At 33.0% G+C, this 15687-nt stretch overlaps 1 protein-coding gene across 4 annotated transcripts in view; it reads left to right on the top strand.

Moving 5' to 3' along the window:
• The window catches only part of HMCN1 (hemicentin 1), a 520282-nt gene that overhangs the window by 211026 nt on the left and 293569 nt on the right, over nt 1–15687 (top strand). For all 4 annotated transcript variants that reach the window (XM_056815653.1, XM_001375804.3, XM_016430009.2 and 1 more), the window contains 5 exons: nt 416–536; nt 2191–2454; nt 4063–4207; nt 6691–6812; nt 11661–11936. In XM_056815653.1, the coding sequence (XP_056671631.1) occupies nt 416–536; nt 2191–2454; nt 4063–4207; nt 6691–6812; nt 11661–11936 (928 nt within the window). The remainder of the gene's footprint in view (nt 1–415; nt 537–2190; nt 2455–4062; nt 4208–6690; nt 6813–11660; nt 11937–15687) is intronic.

Consider the following 15687-nt stretch of genomic DNA (forward strand, 5'->3'; position numbering starts at 1 on the left):
GATATAGGTACAAAAGTTCAAATATAAGGTACTTAATTTTTGTTGTACTATTTCTAATAGTTAAAGAATAATAAATACTTCACCAAGGACAAAATATTCCATGATTCATTATATATATATATATATATATATATATATTTGTGTGTACACACACATATATACATATATTTTTATAACAACTGTTTCCAAAAATATGAAAATATTTAATAAGATGATATGAAAAAGCCTAAATATCCTAATACTTTTGTTGACATATAGTTTTGAGGTTAAATTCAAAGCATATGCTTAAAAATATTAATCATTTGATGCTCATTGTGGTAGAACATTTCCCCTTTTTAAAGTCAGTCATTGCTTTAATATTTTGTAAACAATTAGTGGTAATTGCTCATCTGTTCTCTTTTTTAATGTTTTTCAGACATCTAGCAGTGGAAGACATTCAGTTCGCATTACTGGCCTCAGTACTATTGATTTTCGAGCTGGCTTTTCAAGAAAACCAACACTAGACTTCAAAAAAACAGTTAGCAGACCAGTACAAGGTCTGTATGTTTGGTCCTTTAATTGGTATAGAAATACACATTGATAAGGTTTCTTGGTTATTATTATTATTCCTATTTTATTGTGTTCTTTTCTTAAATGAGGAGTTTGGGGTGGATGAATTTAAAATTGTTGGCAGCTCTAAATTATATGAAAAATAGAACTATCATACAAAATATGTTGCACCTTTTCTTTCCAAATGATGACTTTCTTGATGCACAGATGATCACATTTTTATATGAAAATAATTTTGTTTTCATTGGAATGATGTATATTATGAGTAATTGAAAAAACAGAATCATTGAGTTTTAGCATCAGAAGTGATCTTAGCAGACACCTGGACCAACTAATGCCTTAAAAGAAATGCTCACTATGTGTCTTCCTTTTTAAGGCTTCACTTCTTCAAAATAAAGCTACACAGTAAGCTAGTAAGAAATCAAAGCCTTTCTACTAATCAATGGCCTTCTTAAAATTCAAAATTCATAACCAGTCATAATAGTATGAATGGAGGCTGGCCAGGATACTGTTTCTTATTCTTGGATATTCTGTCTGTGTCAGTGTAGCCTAAACTACCATTAACTTTGTTAATGAATGGAACACCTCTAACTCATAGTTTAAAAAAAAAGTGATTTATATGAAAAACATTATTTAGTTTTTATCTTTGTGTTTGAAGATGGGGGAAGTCCTTATAAATCCTTTTGGACCTACCCTGTCTTTTTAATCATCCACAAAAATTCAGATTATGTTCCTATTACCTAGAAATAGAGCACAAAATTAATGGTATCTTTTATGCCACTAAGTTGTTTTATTTGTGACTATGACAGATCAAGTGAAAAATGCTAAATCTTCCCAGGTGTCCATGTAGACCCCAATATGTCAAAATGTTATATTTGTGTTTTACTTAATGCATAAGTAGCTTAAAATATCATAAAAATGATTGTAATGGATTTTCTAAATAGTTTCTCTGACCATAGTATTTCACATAAAATGATGATACCAATATTTAGGAAATAGTTGGCAGTGTAAACTCTTTATAAATGCATATATGTATATGTATTAAATGTTCAACCTTTTTATTAAATAACCTGTATCTATACACACATACACACATGTATACATGGGCATATGATCATATACATATGCTTTTATTATATATTTATTATATATACATATGTGAATATAGGTTTCTAACACTACATAATATAGCTATAGTATGTTAGCATACATAAGTATAAATTCAGACACATGAATATATGTACATATGTCAACATGTCTATGCACATATCTTATACGTGTGTATACATGCATCTCACAATGAATAGAGTACATTATCCAGAGTTGAGAAGACCCAAGTTGAAATCTGCACTCAGCCACTCCCTGGCTGTATGACCTGTACCAAGTTGCTAAGACTACCTCTCTGCTTTAGTTTCTTCAGCTGAAAAATGGAAATAAAAACAGCCCCTTCTTTCCAAGGTCATTTTGAGGATGAAGTGATGAAATATTTGTAAAGTACTTAGCTAAGTACCTGACACAATAGACACTTGATAAATGTTTATTTCCTTCCTCCTCTCCTTCTTTAATAGTAAAAGTCAAAGCTTTATATAGAAACATAAGTACAGGATAAGTGCTTTTCCAAATAAATATTTCTTCTTGTAGGTATACCTACGTATGTACTTTTGAATACCTCTGGGATAGCTGTTCCAGCCAGAGTGGATCGTCTTGAACTTCTGAGTATCTCTGGAGGCTCTCTTAAAACTATTCCGGTTAAATATTATCCAGATCGAAAACCCTATGGCATTTGGAACATTTCTGACTTCATTCCACCAAATGAAGCTTTCTTCCTTAAAGTAACAGGCTATGATAAGGATGATTATCTTTTTCAAAGAGTTTCTAGTGTGTCATTCTCCAGCATTGTTCCAGGTAAGCCATCCTTAAGGATTGTGAATGTATATGTTAATGAATCAAGTTTGCCTTACAGAGCATTAATGTACTAGTAATTAATTATTATGTACTGAAATTGATGGCTTCTATTAATGTATTAGTTACTTGGGCTAATTATGTCTACCAAATTGTCTATAAAATGGAATAACCTCTGGTCTCTGTAAAAAGCTTAAACAGAATCCATTCACAATTCAACAAAATCCACTTTTACATTCATTGAATAACTTGTTGGATTTAAATAAGATGATTCCTGATTTTATGGTACATATTGATGAGATTAAAACATGTAATTCTAAAATTTTGATATTCATTTTATTCAATAAACATTTACTTAAAGAAACTCAAGAATTACTATAGATTCTTGGTTATTGGCATATAAAGTTCACAGAATTATGAATTATATGATAAAATTAGCTTATGTTACTTATTTATCCAAATGTAAGCAGTTTTTGCATTTATGGCTACAGAATGGTGCTTGAATCAATCTAACCATACCTTTAAATTCAAATGATTTGACCTTTGTTGTTTAAACAGCTAAATAATTGACTGAAATATAAAAACAGGTTCATAACCAGGACCTGACAACTAGGGGTCTTCCCCAGGGCACAGGAATTTTAGAGATTATACAAGTTAAAATGAGGATTTAAAATATTTCACAATATAAAATTTTTTGGCATTTACTTTTTGACATTACATTCATTCCTTTACCAGTTTTGAAACAACTGAACACTGATCTGTTTACCACGTAGTTAAGAAAAACAATTAGATAAAATTAATTTAGGGCAGCTAAGTGATAGAGTAGATAAAAGTGCTAGATTCGGAGTGAGGAGGATGAGCTCTTTTGCCATAGGCAAGTGATTTATCCTTTCTATAACTCAGTTTCCTAATCTATAAATTGAGAGGGTTGGACTAGATAATCTCTAAGGAGTCTTGCAGCTCTCATTCTATGATCATTGTAGTTTATGGAAATAAGAAGCTATCAGATGGAATGCATTATATTTCATAAGACTCATCTGTGAACTATTATAGTAGTTAACCTTTCCACTCATTTCATCTTAATTACTTTTTAATTATTTTTACTTAATGAATTACAAATTTGATTAGAAAGATTATTTTGTGTTTGTTCTGGATGTGCTACTTTCCCTGGATGTATTACTTACCCTGGGCACCAAACTGCTAATTACATTCTGTTCAGAATTATTAGATTCTCCAGTTGCGATGCTATGTAGAACTATGTCTGAAGGTTACAATTCAATGAACTTTGAGTTTAGTAATTATTTTATATCAGTGGAAATAGTGAAACGATGATTTTTTCATATTTAATGTTCTGGGAAGTTCTTTGTGCCGTATTTGCAGTTCCCAAGAGTAGACAGATATCAATAACACTATGGAAACCTTTGCAAAACTAATGGAATTGGAATAAAAGATTTATAACCGGACATTTGGGGAATTTCAGTATTCAGGTTATCAGAAGGTTCCTGCACAATTTCACTGTTTACCTTTGTGAATATCATCAGTAAGCACCCAGAAATAGATTGATCTTTTCACATTTACTGAATTGGTTGCTTTTTTCCCTTCTTCTTCTAGATGCTCCCAAAGTTACAATGCCCAAGAAGACCCCAGGATACTATCTTCAACCAGGCTATATTCCTTGTTCTGTAGAGAGTCTTCTGCCTTTTACTTTACGTTTTGTCAGAAATGGGGTGACTCTAGGAGTGAACCAATACTTGAAGTAGGTAGCAATTGTCAAATATAAAGCTGTATGTAATTAGAGAAATTTGAATTTAATTGTATTATTATTCTACTGCAGTCCACCCCCCCCAGAAGATATGGTAGAGAAATAAATTCTGTTTTAATGTCCTGTTCTAGTATGATCATAGTTATTCTTTCATTAGGTGATGTTGCTTTAATGAAATCAGGATATACAGGAGAACATATGAAATATATTTTCATACAAAAAACATTACAAGGCATGGACCAGAGGCTCTTCATTGTGAAAAAGGTTCACTATCCTTTGACATGTGCTACCCTTTAAATACATTAGACTTCCTTTGAACAAATTACACAATAGGAACTTATACTTTTAGAAAAGAAATGTTGGGGGCAGCTGGATGGCTCAGTGGATTGAGATCCAGTCCCAAAGATGGAGGTTCTGGGTTCAAATTTGACCTCAGACACTTTTTAGCTATGTGACCCTGGGCAAGTCACTTAACCCCCATTGCCTACTCCTTGCTCTTCTGCCTTGGAATGAACACAAAGTATTGATTCCAAGATGGAAATTAAGGGTTAAAAAAAAAGAAATGTTAAAAATTATTACATGTAATTAGAAAAATATTATATTAAAATTACATTGTAATAATACTAAGGTTTGACTCCATGTTTTCTTTATTGATCGCTCACTAAAGTGTAACATTTTTTCTCTCTGGAGCAATCATGCAAAATGCCCTTGTAGGTGATAATCTAGGTTTCTTTGTTTCAAGTCAGGAAGACATTTTTTGGATAGGGGAAAACAGAAACCAAAATAAAGAATTTAAGTAGGAAAAATTAGGTAACCATTTAAAAACTGGTAAGGATACAGAAGAGGAGCAATTTAAGAAAAGGATAAGAAAAGAATTTCCCCCTGTATCTTCCTACCATAAAACAGAGAATATTTTAGAAGAAACCTGAAGAATAATGCCATATGCAATTTTTACATTGTTAATTGAATTAATAGGTTCTATAAACTGTAAATAGTTGGCCATCTTAGATTATACATCCCCCTTTTATTAGGGTCTGTGTTTAAATGAAAAGTAATGGCAGAGACATTCATTAACCATTCAGTAAAATATTCCCTGTTTTGATGAATAAGCTGCATAATTTGGCATTGCTTTTTCACATAGTAGACTGGATTATTTACTTAATTTCTCATTTTATAATCTAGTAATTTGAATGATTAATGAAGTCAAATACTCAAACTAAATAACTTACTTATGTAGTCAAATGATAAGAGTTCTTCCAGTTTAAATAGCATCTTTTGTCAAACGCACTTTGGGTACAGACATTAACTCATTAATTCCAAAATATCCCTGGGAATGAAGCCATGAGGATTTCATCCCTCATTTCTATAATTCTGAGTCACTGAGACTGATGAGTCCTGGTTGAGTGTTTTGTAACAAAGTCTTTGCACGAGAAACTAAATGGAGGCACATTTAGTTATTGGAAATCCTTGAGTTCACAAGAGAACGTTGCTTATAAATACCCTGGAATCAGATATTCCTCTGTTACAATGGAGGAACCCCTTAGTGTCACACATTATTAGGACCCAAGGTCAGTATCACTGATTAAATATGGAGAGATTTTAGAGTTAGTTTTGATTTTTTTTCTAATTCCTTTAGCCAAAAATGAGGAGGCTAACATCCAAAGAGTCTTGCCTGAAGCAACCTGATTAGTAATTAGAAGACAGGATTTAACTTATGTTTTTTGACAATACCAAATCCATCATTTTTTTGCACCATACTGTACTCCCTCTAGTTTGATGATATGTAGTTTATTCTAGGTATCCTGATCAGTAGAGACAAGAATTTTTTTAAATATTTATTTTCAGTCTTACTAACATTTCTAAGACAGAAGAGCAGCAAGGAAGGGCTGGGCAAACAAGATTAAGTGACTTGCCCAGGGCCACACAGCAGAGATACCAATTTTCTTATTTCTTGTGTATTTAAAATGCTATAGAAGCCAGCAGATAACAAGTCTGTTAAGGGTGCTTACACTTGCTTCTTTTGTCATTTCTAAAGATAATCTCTTAAAAAGCAAAGATATTTATTACAAAGAGATTTTCTAGATTTGAAATTGACTATGAATTTTAAGCCCTCTAATTGAATTTTTGAGTAAAGTTAGACTGTGTGAGAATGATCTGAAAGTTAATTGAGGAGAATGGGGGCAAGAAGGAGGGGTGGTGGCGATTAATTTAATGAGTGGTTTTTCTGATTTTTTTTTTACCTTATCATTCTGCCAGAGATTTGTTGAAGATGCCTCATATAGTAAACCTAACCCTAATGTTTCAAAAGTAGGGTTTTAAATAATATTTAGCATCTCTGTAAATCATGATAAAAGCTTTATTTTTGAAATGCTTCTAATCAGTTAGAGTGAAAGTTGTTATTGTGTAGATAACATTTCTTGCTCTTCTACCATGTGTTTAATAGTTACTGGGAAATTTCTCTCTTTTTTTTTTTTCAGAGAATCAGGAAGTGTGAATTGGGACATTGAAAAAGTCACCTTGTCAGATGAAGGCTACTATGAATGTGAAGCTACTAGCACTGCTGGGACTGGTCGAGCAGAAACCTTTTTTGATGTTTCAGGTGAATATCATTTAATTCTTCTGCATCAGAAAACAGTCTGTTTTCTGCATTGTCTGATTAAAGAATATGGGCTTGTTTATTATAATATTCCTTGTCATAGGGCTTAGATAGTTTTCAGTCATAGGAATAACCTTGTTTCTTTGAGAGAATAAAACTGCTCCATGGATGGGACCTATTCTGTTTTGAAAAATATCAAATTCAAATCACCAAGATATATATACATATATATGTATATTGTAGACACATGTGCATGCACTCACATACATACGCATACATACACTGACTCAAGATTTCCCCAAAATCCTGGTCCAGTTTGAAACCAATTATGTTAGAATTGTAAATCCTACAAACTTACTAAAACACTTTTTGACCTTATATCTAATTTATTGACATTTATTTTGCTTTGTGCATTTGGAACAACAAACTTACAATTTTATGTACTGTGTGACATTCTCTGGATGATTCTAGCTGGGTGGATATAGAAGTCCTTCTGCTGCGTATTTTAATTAGACTTTTTTCTTGTTAGAACATTTAAAAAGTATTATTATTGCATCAAAGCTTTGTTCTTTAAATAATCTCAGGGATAGGACCCTACATTAAATTCTATCAGTCACTGAATAGTAATTTGTGAAAGTTTTTACAAAATCAAAATAGTCTTCCAGAACAATGTTTAGCACAAAATAGTGGTTGTGTTGAATTTCACTTGTTTAAAAACCATTATTTTAAAAATTGAAATAATTAACCTAGTATTGTACTTTTTATGTTTTGTAACATTTATATTTCTGAAGGCATTAAACTTTAAAATTGCACCAAAATTTAGGAATGTTTGGAAATTTAGCTTTAGAAATCAACTGAAAGGGATCTTACATTGGCTAAAAATAGTCAAGCATGGATAATTTATCATTATTTGAAACTCAAAAAGTGTTTTTCCTCTGAAAAAAATATGACATTTCACAAAAGATATTAAGAAATAAATGGAAATCTTCACCACATCTCGATGAGATAGAATGCAGGATAAGCAAAAGATTAACAAAAAAAAATTCTTTTCTCTCCCCCCCTTTTTTTTTGGCTACTCTCTGCTTAACTATTCCTTTCTTTCCAAATTCTTAACTTCTGAGCTGGAATCCAGGCTGCCACTGGAAATGCAGACTAGAATTTAAGGCATTCAGCCTGTCTAGAACTAGACATTTGCCTGAATCTTAGTCGTAACACAATTAATTCTTACCATGTGTAATGGCATACTGTTTGTACATGCTGGCAATTAATAGTAACCATATACTGGCTTTGTCAGAGTGGCTTTTCTATTTCACTTCTTTATTCCCTGCATCTGCTTTGTATATACACACACATATTTTTGAAACAATTTAAGACAAAAGGTTCTTTAGACATGTATGCCATGCTTTTAAATCTGAGTTGTTATTTTTATTATTAATAAATCAGGTTTGAAATGTAACACAGGAGCATGTAAGTAAAGAACGCATATTACTTGTTCTGCAAACAAAACTACTTGTAGTATCTTGCTCTTAGAAAAATATGGTTTGTCTTCTAAAGAATTTCCATTTTAACGAGTTGACATAACGTCATGAACTACACATTTTTTCAACTGCTATAATTATGGAAGGAATTGGAATGGTGTCAACATTCTCCCACTTCTGAGAAAACAAACACTTGAGCTCTTGTTTTTTCCTTCCCAGCAATATTAATTTAAGTGGATAACAGTGAAGTAGTTTAGGGGAGGAGTGGATTCAGACATATTGCTTAAATGAGAAAACAGTCAGTGCCAGGAAAGACTTGTGAACTGACCTTGACAAACCATGACTCTTTGTGTTACAGACTTTTGTATATGAGCTTTACAGACATATTTTGGGTATGTGTATGTACATGCATGTGTCTGTGTATTTTAGAAACAGATCTAGACTAAAAACCATTTTTATTTATGCCATTTTCTGCCAAAGATATGGACTCATCAAAATCATGTCTCTGTGCATGTACATATATGTGAGTGTATTTATGATATCGGAGTTGAAAGAAACCTCTAAAGCTATCTCGTTTAAATCATATATACACAGGAATTATTTCTCTGCTATATACAGAAGAGGTCTTCCAGGCTTATCTTGAACGATTCTGAGAAAGAGAGTTTTATTCTACCTCAAAGAAAGTCATTTTATTTGGGGATGGTTCTAATTGTTAGGAAGTATCTCCTTTTCGTCAGTCCTAAATTATCCTTTTGCAATTTCTACCTGTTTCTGAATTAATGTTATTACTTTATATTTGTGTAATTAAAAAAAAAGAATTTCAAGATCAGAGGATCATAGATTTTGAACTGAAAGAGATCTCTCAGATCTTCTTATTCATACCCTTTGCAGGGAACCCAAGATCTAGAGAATTTAACTAACTACCTTGTCCAACATCACAGAGTATTAAAACAAAACTAGGATTTGAAGCCAGACTATTCGATTCTAAGTCCAGTTTTTTTTCCATACCTATTTCCTACATTTGCCAGAACACAAATCTCCAGTTTTTCATCATCTTTGCTAAGTTAATGGATATGGATTAGAACCTAATATTGTATTTAATGTGCATTTATTAATGATTTGGATTATTGTTCATATTGTTGCTATCTTGAATTTTTCTTTGAATTATACTTATTCAAATCCATTGACCATTTATCTACTGGAGAATGAATGGCTATTTTTTCTCAATAATTTAAAATAGTTCCTTCCTATAGCATGTTATGAATGGGAACTTTATTATGGAATTTTTTGGCAAATATTTTTCCCAGTCTTATCATTTCTCTTCTCATTTTAACTGCATTGGTTGTTTTAATTTGTGCAAGGAATTTTAAATCTTATACATTAAAATTTGTCCATGTTATCTTCTGACATGTCCTTTGTCCATAGAACTAAAAGATAATTTCTACCTTGTTCTTCTATATCTAAGGCATGTATCCAATACATCACCTACCTGCCACCAGTGACACATTTCCTGGCCTGCACTTGCAACCCTTGCATCTAGATAGATCCTGCTATAGCTGGTGCTCTACTGTCATAGCTCATAAGAACCCAAACAAGGTCTATAGTAGACAGTATATTCTACCTCTGTAAGATTATCATGATATTTAAATGAAAGATAAAATTGCAATAATATTAGAGTATTGGATTTATCCATTGAGTGCATATAAAGAAAGGAGGGAGAAAGAGAGATTCTACCTAGTCTGGAATCAAGTGCCTTTAGTTCAAATGTGACCTGTGATACTTACTACCTGTTTAATCTTGGGCATACTATTAAGATTCCATAGTCCTCAATTTTCTCATCAAACAAATGAAGAGATTGAATATGATGGACTCAGATCTTTTCTAGCTATGATTCTGTGTTCCTACACTGCAGGTATCAAGACCTTAGAAAGGCAAAAACTGTAACATCTCTTGAATGTCAAATTTGAGTTTAGATCAGAATCATTGTCATTAAAAGGTTTTATCAGAAATTTTCATGTCAACTTCCCTCATCCCCTAAAATTTTGGATTGGATATACATGGAAAGAATATGGATTTCAAATAAATATGCATGGGGCAATCAATTTATAATAGAAAGAAAAAAATAGATCTGACATGAGCATTATATATATTCTCTTGAAAAAACCTCAAATTCAGAAAGCTAAAAAGTACCTAGTTCATGGTGGAGTCTACTTACTCCCAATCTAATTTTTTTTCTTGTTCTTTTTTTTTTATATCAGCCTGTACCTCCCTAATTTTATATGGCCTCTGAATTTCCTTCCACTTAAACTTCTCTTTATCCCATGCACTTACCACCCTCCCTATTCCTTTAAACTGAAATGTCCTTCTTATTTTTCTCTGCCACCAGAAGAATAATTTTTTCTATTTATCATTTACCTGTGTTTTTCTCTATGCAGCTGGGTTGTAAACCCTTTGAAAGTAAAGACATAAAATAATTTTTATTTTTTTAACAAATAGAAAAGTCATCAGAATTTAATAGCAGATATTCACTGAAGGTTTGAGAAATTAAATATATATATATATATATATATACATATATATATATACACATATATATTCCTGTATGTTACTTCCTTCTAAATATAGCTCAAAAGTAAAAAAAAAAATAAAACCCTTTTCTTAACATCTCAGTTCTGTGCTCATGCCTTTACTCCGTTCCTCCTCATTGTGTATGCTGTACATCTGAACTCAACAGTTTCCTACTTGTTCATTTGTGGTAATATAAGCATTCGATACTCACTGTAAGTATGTAAATAATGTATTAGAGAGGCATCATGGTATAGTGGTTAGAAAGCTGCCCTCTGCTTCAGGAAGATCTTAATTCAAGCTCTGCCAGTGACACAGACTGACTGTGAGAAGTCACAAACCTTGTATTACTTTAAGCAATTCTCAAAGATTTGAGTTTGTATCCACACTGTTGATGGACATTCCATAACAGGAACTTTCTCCACCAATTAAGTCCCAGATTTGTTTGTTTCCCCTTCCCAAATAAATGTATCCTCTCCCCCCCTCTCATATTTATCTATCTTTCCAATTATCTATGCATCTACCACCTATCTATCCATTTTTCATCTATCACTTATTTATCTATCCATCTATCTCTCATCTGCTTTATCTACCTATCTATGCATCTATTCCATCTATGTAACTTTTTTTTTCTGCAGCCCAGAAGAGCAAAGGTTATATCTTCTTTTGTATTCTCTAGTGTATCAGGTATCTATGTACTTTTTGTACAGTAAATATGAATAGTTTCATCTTTAAAATCCCAGTTTCAAATATAAATTGATGAAAATTAGTCTTGGGGTCCTGACTTGTGCCTTTTGATTCCCTACAGAGCCTCCTCCTGTCATTCAAGTGCCTAACAATGTAACTGTTACTCCTGGAGAACAAGCAATCTTGACATGCATTGCCATAAGTGCAGTGCCATACAACCTTACTTGGCAGAGAAATGGTAGAGATGTCAAACTGGCTGATCCAGCACGAGTTAGTACTCTGACCAACCTCTCCTTGGAGATAAACAGTGTGAAATTCATTGATGCTGGAGAATATAATTGTGTTGTTTCTAATGAAGGAGGATCAATGGTTGCTTCAGTTTTCCTCTCTGTGCAAGGTATTGTACTGGAAGTTTTATGAATTGTGTTTTTTTTTTCTTCTTTGGATGTCATAATTAATCATGCTTTTGTTTCCCCAGCAATCCCTAGAATTTTTAAAATTGCAAATGTTACAGTTAAAAGAGTGGTTGTCATAACCACTGCAAAATGGTGACCGCAAAAATATGGTTTCAAGACAGTGTCTTGAGTTAAATCAAAAATAAAGTGGTCACCATGGGAAAATTCCGAAATATGAAATACCCAAGTCAGCTGGGTTTTATGGAGATTGTAATTAATACAAATAAAGGAATTAATGAAAGGGAGAGAGAGAGTAAGAGGAAATAATGAGAAAGGGCTAGGCCAGCCTAGGTTTAAGCCTTAAGAGAGAGATCAGTAAGGCTTTAATCTACTCACCACAAGATTTGTCCAAGCAAAACTCTAGTGTTCAGAGAGACCCTCCAGTTTAGCTCAGGAAGCTCCACTTCAGCTTCTAAGGCTGCATCCTCCTTCAGAGGCCTTCTGGCCCCCTTTTAAAGAGAATTTTCTCCTATGTCACTTCCCCTAAGTTTTCACATCTACCAATCACAGTAGACATTTTCACAGGACTGACCATTCTTAATTCACACCTGAGTAGACTAAACTTTTGAGTAATTCATACCTGAGTAGCCTAAAACTTCACACCTCTTTTGTTAAGCTTGTCCCTTGCAAGTTTGCAAGTTGCCTGACCTTCATAGGTACTTAGCACCTTTTTGTATTAGATCTAAATAGACCCAGCTTAAGGTTTTTTTTTAGCTTTACCTTAAGTATGAGTTAAGTACTTTTCATTGTTCAGTAAAGTGTTTACAACTTTATCTTCCCATAAAGTATGCTTAAGTATGATTGCAGTAATGTTAGAGTTCTCACATTCCTGATCAAGTACCTTCATTGTTTAAAATGGGGAATGATCTTAACCATGTGTTCTAAGGTAGAGTCTGAGAATTTTTAACATTCACAAGTCTGAGAAATTTTAAGATTCAAAACCCCCTGATGATCATTGGGAGACTAGTCTCCCCATTGATCATTTAACATAATCATCTTGTAGTCCTAAATGCACTTCTAAGTACACATGCATACAATATTCAATTTTCTAAGAAGAAATTACAGTAGTGAGGGAGCAAATAGAAAAGAAAGAAAACAAAACCAATGTTTTGCTAGGCGCATTGACAGAAAGCCAAATTAGGGGCAGTCCCTTTTGGCATAAAAATGTATACGTTTACAATAAATGATCAATCAAACTTCAGTTCAGTCAACCATATCCAAAGTTCATTCTTGATCTTCTTGATGTAGTGTTTTTCTGGCATCTTTCTGTAACAGTTCATTCTCTGGATTTAGGAGTTAGTAAGCTTCTTCCTTGAAGGTCTTTTCTCGAACAAAATCAAAATCTTGGATTTTTATAGAAATACAATCTCAAAAAAAATTCTTGTATTTTAAATAAAAATACACAAATATGAATGGAAGAATATGATTTCTTTAATTCCTTACTAGACTCTAGTTTTCTAAGCAATAGACTAAATTTTACTGACATCAAAATCATATTTAAAAATGGCTACTTGAAATATCTAGATTCTCTTACCTATAACCACATCATGGACTTATGATATCATCATTTCAGATACTGCCTTCATTGGTGTAAATATTATCACATCCATAACATTTTATCTTATTCACTTTTCCTCCATGGCTTCCAGGTCCTTCCATGAAGAACATACTCAACACTTTGGTGGCATTTTAATACATAGAACACAATAGGTGTTTAAAAATGCTTATTCCCTGACTCATCAACTTAAGGGTACCACTGTCACATTCCAATGTGTTATTGATCATGAAAGAATGATGAGTATTAATGAGTGCTTGGTATGTGACAAGTCCTGTGAATGCCATAGTGAGACATTCCTTGCCCTCAAAGTCTTTACAGTTTAACAGTGAGAGATAGGAATATGGGAGAATGGTGGCTAGGAATAAGGTTGTTTTGGTCTGGGAAGTCACAAGGAGGGTGAATGTGTATATAAGGGAGTTTATTGATGGCCAGCTTTTCCAGAAGCAGTGGTATAGTGGTTGGATCAATTAGTATTATAGTGGGAAAATAGTTTCCAGAGAAAAATAATAGAAGGGGAAGGGGAGAACACACACACACACAAACATATACACGATCTGGTGGTTTGTGGCTGGTTACATGTAGTGTGCTATATCAACTCATACCTCACTAATTAAAGATTGCTCATCTCTAGTTTGGACATTCCAAAACTAAGTGGAATAAATGCCTCAGGGTATGGTCTCTGAACTGGTCATCTTGAGGGTACAGTGACAAGACAGATGCCAAAAAGATCACCATATTGGGCACTTGGAAGCATTGCGTGGAATGCAATGTGATATTTGTGATTTCATTTGTTCTTCATGTATTTAATAATATATTTCTGGTACTTCTCATGTTTTTTTTTCCTGGTAATATTTCATAAGAAGCTTACATCTACTATATATTTTCTAGTGCCTTTTGTATTGCTTCTAATTTTCATTATTGTGAAATCATGGTGTTATATATTTTATAACTGTATGTGAATTAAATAATGCTGGTTTTAGTAGCTGCTTCCTGAAATTAATCTCCCAAATATTTCTTGGTTATCAGAGTATAAGCAAAAGTCATCTCCAATGTGGTTTGATATTCTCCATTTTCTATAATGTTTTGGCATCTTTCTTCCAAAATATCAATATAAAGTTGTTCAAGAGTTGGAACTATTTTGATTGTTGGATCAATCTGTTCTACCACATTTTGCTCTTGTCCCTTACTTCTTTTTTTTTAAACCCTTACCTTCTGTCTTGTATTGGTTCCAAAGCAGAAGAGTGGTAAGAGCTAGGCAATGGGAGTTAAGTCACTTGCCCAGGCTGATATAGCTAGGAAGTGTCTGAGACCAGATTAGAACCCAGGACACCCCATTTCTGGGCCTGACTTTTAATCCACTGAGCCTCCTAGCTGCCCCTGTCCCTTGCTTCTTGGCAGCCAATTTAATTTCCTTCCAAATTCTTAATATTCTGCAGCCTAGAGAAATGGTATGTCTACATGTGTGTAGAGCAGCTTCCAGTAACTTATTTCTCTTTTATGGAAATGAGAACCCAGTGAAGAATTAATTAATAGCCATCCAATCTTAAATCTTCAAATTAGCTTCTTTAGAATGTGCTGACAGCAAGCTTTGTATACAAGGGCATCAGCAGTATGTCTTAGAGCTATTAAAACTGTTATGTTCAAGGTCATCAGTTGAAGATGAGAAACAGCCTGAGAGCTTCTCTTTCATTGAGTTTATATTTTTCTTCCAAATGTCTATAGAGCAGCTGGGAACCTTAAAGCAATAAGCAAATTACTGTTGGCTTGGTTTTAATAGTTAAATTGTGGTTCTGCTGCTGTCTCAGCAGAATATTTTATTTAAAATCCCTTATGTAAGAAACTGAATACAAAAAGAAGTTGAAAATGGCTCTATTCAATACACTCTTACAAATAATTCTAATGCTTGCCTGAGATCACAATCACAGATGGTAAAATTGACAAAATAACCAGAGTGTATGACCATTATTTTCTTTAAAGGAATAAAATGAAACCACTGTGAGAATTAAAATTCTTTGCTAAAAGAAGACATTTGATTCTTGTTTGTTTTTTGTCGTTGGTCGTGATGAAATAAATTTCTCAGGTCTGTATATATGACTTCTGGTTGTCAATCTGAAATAACTGGGACAACATTGATC

This window comes from Monodelphis domestica, chromosome 2 (genome assembly GCF_027887165.1).
Source record: "Monodelphis domestica isolate mMonDom1 chromosome 2, mMonDom1.pri, whole genome shotgun sequence".
Taxonomy (NCBI): domain Eukaryota; kingdom Metazoa; phylum Chordata; class Mammalia; order Didelphimorphia; family Didelphidae; genus Monodelphis; species Monodelphis domestica.